We start from the raw sequence: 7,680 nt of genomic DNA, 5'->3' as shown, positions 1-7,680 counted from the left end.
GGTTATCACTCCGGGCCCCCGCTAAACCAGTGCCCCTGGTCTCAGGCGGCACCCCCATTCCCAGTAAGCATCCTACCTCCTGCAGCCCCGCAGCTCCCCACAGGTGGCCCTGTTATCAGCTCCACTTGCAGGTGGGGAAACTGAGGCCCAGAACCCTGACACTGCCTGTCCCGGGCGTACAGCTGGGATGATGTGTCAGGCGGTGTCTTTGCTGGGCCACCCCTGAGCTCCCCACAGGCTGGCTGAGAGGGCGAGCAGGGCAAGGGCTGTGGGGCCCATCGCTCGGGCCTCTGGCAGGAGATAAGGCCTCGGCCGGAAGGGGCCAAGGGGCAGCCGTTGCTCTTCACGAGGGACGAAGTTCAAGGTGCAGGAGCAGGTGGGACGTGTGGTCATGAGGCCGTGCAGATGTCGGGGCGGCTGCGGGGCAGAGGGCGGCCGTGAGGGGCGCCTGGTCGGGGTCAGATGCAGGCGCTGCCGCTGCTCACTGCTGCTGGGCGCCCCCACGGGCCTCAGTTTCCCCCAGCGTCGGGTCAGTGAGGCAGGCCGGAGCACCCGCCGCCCTGTGTGACCCCAGGAGCCGTAAACGCTGTGCGCAGAGAGCAGAGCTGGCAGTGGTAGCCGGAGTCTCGCTGTCTGAGTGGCGCAGAGCCGGGGCGGGGACGGGGCGGGGTGCACACCAGCCTCACAAAGGTGAGGTCCCGGGCCCCCCAGGCTGCCCAGCGATGGTGTGGCTGGAGCCCAGCACAAGCCCCGGAGTGGCCCGGGCCGCTGGCTTACCGCAGTGTGAGCGATGAGCTGCCGAGGTCAGCAGCTTCCTGAGCGGCGCGGACACACCGTAGTGGCCGTTTACGTCGGAAATCACTGGTTTCCGCAGTTAATCCGTGTGTGTGTTTGGGCTCATGAAAATGCGATTTCCAGAAGGGGTGTGTGACATTCTCCAAACACCACGGGGCTCCCAGGCACACAAAGCTAAGGACCCCTCTCTTGGGAGAGAGGACCGTGGGCAGCAGGGGCCGGGACGCCCACCTCCCGCAGTCCCCAAGCCGCGCCCTCTCCCTGCAGTCTTCTCCCAGATGGTCATCACCTTCTACTACGGGGGCAAGCTGGTGGGCCAGACCACCACCACCTGCCTGGAGGGCTGCCGCCTGTCGCCCAGCCAGCCGGGCCTGCCCAGCGGCAAGCTGCTGGGGCCCGAGGGCCTGGAGCTGGTGCGCTTCCCGCCGGCCGACGCCATCCCCAGCGAGAGGCAGCGGCAGGTGACGCGGAAGCTGTTCGGGCACCTGGAGCGCGGGGTGCTGCTGCACAGCGGCCGGCAGGGCGTGCTGGTCAAGCGGCTGTGCCAGGGCCGTGTGTTCTGCAGCGGCAACGCCGTGGTGTGCCGGGACAGGCCCAACAAGCTGGAGCGTGACGAGGTGGCCAAGGTCTTCGACACCACCCAGTTCCTCCGAGGTCAGTGCCCGTCGCCGGGCCCCGCCCCGAGGGAGGCCCCGGGCAGGGGAGGTCGGGGGTCCTGCCTGCACCCTCCCTGGCTGATCCTGGTGACATCTCTGTGCCTTGCCCTCCCCAGCAAGACGAGGCGCAGGGCCTCTCCCTTACGCTGGGGCTGTCAGCTGGCAGAGGAAAAGGGCGGCTTGTGGGGGACCAATCCCGGGCCCGGGTGGGGGCGGGGTGCTGGGAAGGCACAGCCCAGGCTCCCTGGCAGGAGCCCTGGGGACTGAGGCCCACAGGGAAGCTGTGCTCCCCTTGCGTACACCGCGTCCCCAGGACCAGCCTGTGAACACTTGAGCGGGACTCCGCCCAGTGCCTGCCTTCTAGAGGGCCAGGCCGTCTGAGGACGGCCCCCACCCCCTTCTCGCGCCCCCAAGGCGCCCTGCTCCGCTCCCTGGAAAGGTAGCGGCTCAGGCCTCTCTAGCCACTGGCCCGAGCATTTCTGGAGGCCGCTGGAGGAGGGCCCCGCGGGGCGGGGCCGGCGGGGGCGCCCCGGGCAGACCAGGTGTGGAGGTGCTGAGGCTGGAGCTGCAGCCCTCCCTGCGTCTTCCAGAGCTCCAGCAGTTCTACAACAGCCAGAGCCGGCTGCCTGACAGCAGGGTGGTGCTGTGCTTCGGGGAGGAGTTTCCAGACATGACTCCTCTGCGCTCCAAGCTCATCCTCGTGCAGGTAGGGTGGGCAGCGTCGGGACTTGAGTTCAGCTGTGTCCCCGGCTGGAGAGCGGGCAGTGAGGACTGAGGCGTGCCCCCCGTGTGCTGTGGCAGGCCTGGGCAGAACTTCAAGGGGGGGAGAAGTAGGTCTCGCGTTCCAGGGTCCCCATTGTCTCCGTGCCCTCCCCCCGACCCCCTTTTTGGTTAAGAATAATTCCAGCTGGTCAGTTTCCGTAAGTTCAGAGTGACAGCTGAAGGCTCTCAGGGCCCGTATTTCACTCTAGCCAAAGGAATGAATCCCTAATGGTGGATCCAGACGCTGACGAGCCAGGCTGGGAGACTGCGCCCCGCCGGGCGTCTTGGCGGGAGCTCTGCTCGCCCTCTCTGGGCACCTCCGCTGCGGACCTGCTAGCGTTGCCTGGGGTAGTCGGGGAATCTGGCCAGGCCCAAGGGAGGCCCAGTCCCCCACCTCCCCCTTGGCCCTCCCCAGGTGGAGCAGCTGTACGCCCGGCAGCTGGTGGAAGAAGCCGGGAAGGGCTGTGGGGTCGGCGCCGTGCTGCAGCCCGAGGAGCCCCAGCCAGACCAGGTCTTCCGGATGTTCCCCGACGTGTGTGCCTCCCACCAGAGACCCTTTTTCAGAGAAAACCAACAGATCACGGTCTGAGCGCCTCGGGCACCCGCCCAGCGGCGTCCGACTGCACTGTTGCCATCGCTGCGGTGATGGCGTCCGGGTGTGGACCCCGCTAAGCTGGGCGGGTGCCTCCCTTGGCTCCGATCTGGGAAGGGCACCCTCTGAGGGCTGTCCGCGGCCGTGGGGATGCCAGCGCACACCGGCCCCTCGCCCGCTGTCAGGGTACCCCGGAAGCGCCCGTCTCTTGCCTTTGCCCTCATTACCGTCCACCCGGCGATGCTGTCCACATTTTGGGGTAACTGACACTTCCAAAGCCTGAGCATTCAACATGGGTAGCGAGCAGCCGCTGGCCAGACAGAACTGGGGTCCGCTGTGGGCTTGCAGGGACACCGCTGGCTTTGTCTTTATCTTTTGTTAAAGCTGTAGGTTTCTGAGCTCATAGGCTTGATTGATGCAAACGTCTCTCTATTTTGAAGCATGTGAATGAGAATTAAGGCTCCCCATAGGTGGGGGCAGAGCTTCTGGCCTGGCGAGGGTGCGCCGGTCCCGCTGCCGCTTTGCCTCAGATGCTGAAAACACTCCCTCTGGGCCTTGCTGCCGGGAAACAGAACCACGTGGACTTCTTTCATTGCAGTAATTAAATCACCAGAGCGACCTCTTCTCCTTTCTTAATGATTTTGAGCTGTTATAGAAATATTTGTCCTTGTAACTGTGCTGTTGTAAACTGCTTGAGTCTTCTGACGTTATGACGTGGGCAGGACCTGAGCCACAATCCCCAAACATGAGCAGTGACTGCGGGGCATGTGGGCGTTTCTTGCGCCCAGCCCGTCTGTCCTGCGCGGGGCATGCTCAGTGTGGGCACGGGGAGGGGGCTGGGCGGTGGGGTGAGTTGTGCAGGATCCCCGAGGACTCCCCGGGCATGGGGCGGGTGGACGCTGGCAGGGAGAAAGGCTCCCTAGGACTCCCTGGGACTCCTCAGTGTACTGTGGCCCCCCGCCCCCCCTGCATGCCTGGCCATCAGAGAGGGGGGCTTGAGGGGGACATTCCCTGGACAAGCCCGTGGTCATCGGCAGGAACTTAGCCTTCTACTAGCAAGTAAGCGTGCAGCCTCTGCCCAGAGAGGTTTACGTAAACCGTGGCACTGGTCCAAGAGTGGGCAGGGGGTGGGGGGGTACACGCTGAACTGAACCCCCTCCCACAGGCCTCCCAGTGGGGCACAGGCACCTCCAGGCCACTTGACAATCACTGTCATTGTTGGAAAGCACTTGAGCATTTTTTCCTGAGCAAATTTTCCCTGTATTTGTTGGAGTGGGGTGTCCCTTGTTGGAATAGGGGGTCCCTTGCTCAAAGTCTGTGCGCCCGGGTGATGCCCAGGGACTTCCAGACTGCCTGTGCGTGCCCACCGCCGCGGGTGTCCCCTGCCTGTCTGCTCTGGGCCTGTTGATGTGGCTGCTGCTGTGCGGGTGGTGGAGACATCAGGTGGACTTGGGGGGCTGGGGGGGGCTGCTGTTCCTGGGTGGCGAGCGTCCTTTCTCTCCCCAGCCCACCTGCTCGCCTCTGCCCTACCGACTGGGGATCTCACCCGCCAGGGCAGGGAGGGGCTTCGCCCGGTGGGGTAGGAGATAGGCGGGGGTTGGGGGGGCTAAGATGGCCCCCCGCCGCTTACCCGTGTCCTGGAGGCCCTGAGCGTCTGACCGGGCACCGGAAGGGCCCGCGGGCCGCTCACATCCCTGCCCCTGCAGCCGCGGCGGCGCAGGCACGGCCCACGGGGCCTCCGCACCAGGCGCCTCCGAGTGCGTGGACTCGTGCGGCCCACGGGAAGCGCCAGCCACGGCGGCTGTCTCCGTGGGCCACAGAGTGGGAGTTAGAGCTGCAGGGTGCCTGACCTGTCTTCTGAAATTCTGTCTCCAGCTCAGATAACTGTAAGGCATACGTCTTTCATATGCGCAATGAATATTTATTTTTGTATCCACTGGAAAGATATATCGGTCTTTTTATTCTTTGTTAAAATAAATGCTTTTTTCAAAGCCCGCGAGTGTGCTGCTTTCCTTTTAGGGCCCTGTCAGATAGTTCACCCCTCCCAGACACCGGATCCGGAGGTGGGGAGTTCAGATGCAGCGGGACTGCACTGCGGGTTGGAGCAGTATTTTGCTGCTTTTTCATGCACCCCCAGAACAAAAGCGGAAAGGTGTGATGGCGTGAGGCTCCCAGGGCCTCGCTTTTAGGAGAGCCCAGGCCCCCGGAGCTGGTTGGCGGGGGTGGGGGCACATGTGGGGGAAGCTGGAAGCCGGCGTTGGTGGCAGCTTCTGGAAGCCGCTGGAAATGGTCGTAGGCGGGCCGTGCAGGCCAGCTCTGCCGCGCGTGGTGGGGGCATGTCCCGGGCGGCAGGTCATTCAGAAGCAAGGGCCAGCTGAGGACCAGCTGATCAGCCGCAGGGGCTGACCCCGCTACCCCGCTGTCCACACATCAGCGCCTCCTCCCTCTCCAGGCTTGGGAGGACGGGACGGCGGGCGGCTAGGCCTGGGGTGCGGACAGCGCCATCTACCCTCTCAGGAGGGAGGCCCAGTGCGGGGCTCCCGGCCTGCTGCTCCCAGGGAAAGGCAGTGGCCACCTGGCAGTCAGTCACGTGCGTGCCCGGCGTGCAGCCAGTCCTTTGCTGTGCTTTGGGCTTGGGGCCCAAGGTGGAGGTGAACAGAGTCTGCTGCTCTGCAGAGCTCAGCACGCTTGAGCAGGTTGTTGATAAAATCCCCCTGCGCTCAACTTCACATGGCCACCTCACAGGAGGGGCGGACTGAGGCGGGGAATTCAGGGAAGATGCTTCGGTAATACCCCCAGCTTCTGGAAAATCCGAGAAGAGAGGAGAGCCTGCATTTTCCTTCTGCTTCTTGCTGGACTTTCAGTCCGGACGGATTCTTGCATCTCTTCCAGGATGATAAACTACCCTGAAACTCAGCGGGTTAAATACCTCTTGTTTGGCACGTGGATTTGCGGGGTAGATTTAGACAGCACCACAGCGTTAACTTTTCTCTGGTCCGTGATGTCCGGAGTCTTGCTTGGGAACAGCTGGAGATGACTCAGGGCGGGGGTGGGATGGGGTAGAATCTTCTACAGGCTTCTCCACAGGGTGGTGCCCGGGCCAGGAGGACGGGAAGGCCAGGCACAGGCGGGACTGCCATCTGGAGTGTCATCGGCACTTGGCCCCGCCATGGGGCGCTGGCTTCCTCGCAACGTGGCAGCCAGGGGGCACCCAGTGGACAGAGGGACAGCAGACTGGCTGCCTGTGACCCGGCCTCCGGGGACATCTGGCAACGCTACCACACTCTTAGTCCAAGCTGTCCCTGTGTCCTGGGTTCAGGAGGGCCAGAGACCCCACCTCTTGCTGACAGCTGTGAAGGAATGTGTAGGCACTTTGGAAAGCTGTGCCAGGGCCCCAGAAACATCCCGAAGCATCCAGAAGCACCTTCTTTGCGACTGGCTCTGTGTCGCCCTGCTCTGTCTACTCCTGGCAGGCCTGATCCTTCTGCCCACGTCCCCTGAGCTGTAGGCACTTACACATCCCCTCCTGCATCTTGGGGACGTGGTGCTGGGCGTTTGTCTTCTTCAGAACACAGCCCTTCTCTGGAGCCCACTGCTCCTCCCCGGGCGACGACGGCCGTCCCTGAGTTAAACGGAAGCCTCCCCCAGCAGTACGGGAGCTTCTCGATAGGGTGACGGCTGCCAGGGCACAGCCTTCTTGGGGGGGCCTGCTCGTTTTCCCAAGGTGCGGCCAAGACAGCGTGTGAGGACAAGGGATAGAACCAAAGGCCACACCACCGGCTGTGGTTTTGTGGGGCCGGGAGGGCCTGGCGGAGCCTCCCGCGTGTCCTGGCTGCCGAGGGAGAGCGGCGCGTAGAGTTCCCCGAGCCCGTGTGCCTGTCCGCAGGCGGTCGGAGGGTGAGCGAGTCACCTCACGGCAGTGACTTGGAACAGTACTGGGTGGACGGCCCACCCGCACCGGGGCAGGGCCAGCGGCTCTGGCCCAGGGCAGCTGCAGCCACCCGCACCGGGCGGCAGCTAGAAGTCGCCGCTGGACACCAGGGCAGGGAGCCGAAGGGGCGTGTGGGGCGCAGCGGCAGTGTACGGGCCCTGGAGGATTGTGGGGTGACGGGGGGAATGCCAAGCGATGGGGGCGCAGCCTCCGGACCCACAGAGACCCCAGTTCAGGCTCCCAGCCACCCGTGTGTCCTTGAGAAAATCACATCGACTTTGTCTCCTCCTCCATAGAACGGGGTGAGTCTATCACCCGCGGTGGGGACAGGCCCTCGGTGTAGGAGCCAGAAAGGGAGCCAGGCACGTCGCGACTCACGCGTGTCCACGTGCGTCGTGCCAGGAAACCTCACTGCCACGAGCCATCGGCAAATCTTAGTAGTCATGGGAGTATTTATATTTACCGTAAATGATTGTCATTATTTAACAGTCATCATTACAGTTAGTTACTTGTGCTACATAATTATTTGACTTTATCAATAGCTTTCAACTGGTTGTTTGACTATTAAACGACCACACTCATCGCGCAGCTGAGCATCCGTGGTGGCTTTCCTGCTTCCTGCCAGGGCAGGCCCGCCGGCCTGGGGACCCCGACCGTGCCCACCGCAGTGGAGCCTGGTGTGAGGGGGTCTTCGCTGGTCAGGGGGCTGGTGAGGGCAGGTGGCCTCAGGGGACCCTGGTGGGGCCAGCAGCACGTGGCGGAGAGGCCAGGTGGAACACGAAGGTGGACACAGGCCCCGCAGGACACAAGGGCTCTGGGAAAAGGCACGTCCCACACCTCCTAAATGCGTTGCTTCCTCCCTCCTCCGGCCACTAGAAACGCGGGGAAATACGGGACAGACAGGGCGTCCGCGCAGAACTCGTCTTGAGAGTTAGGGGCCTCCC

At 63.7% G+C, this 7,680-nt stretch overlaps 1 protein-coding gene across 1 annotated transcript in view; it reads left to right on the top strand.

The window, feature by feature from the left end:
- Positions 1-4,736, top strand: part of IRF8 (interferon regulatory factor 8) — a 13,935-nt gene extending 9,199 nt beyond the window's left edge. The window contains exons 6-8 of the mRNA XM_012733162.1: positions 1,063-1,449; positions 2,042-2,157; positions 2,629-4,736. Of these exons, the coding sequence (XP_012588616.1) occupies positions 1,063-1,449; positions 2,042-2,157; positions 2,629-2,802 (677 nt within the window). The 3' untranslated portion in view covers positions 2,803-4,736. The remainder of the gene's footprint in view (positions 1-1,062; positions 1,450-2,041; positions 2,158-2,628) is intronic.
- Positions 4,737-7,680: the final 2,944 nt, after the last annotated feature.

This window comes from Condylura cristata, unplaced genomic scaffold, assembly GCF_000260355.1.
Source record: "Condylura cristata isolate star-nosed mole 26May11 unplaced genomic scaffold, ConCri1.0 scaffold00039, whole genome shotgun sequence".
Classification (NCBI taxonomy): Eukaryota; Metazoa; Chordata; class Mammalia; order Eulipotyphla; family Talpidae; genus Condylura; species Condylura cristata.
This window is presented reverse-complemented; position numbering and strand designations above follow the sequence as displayed.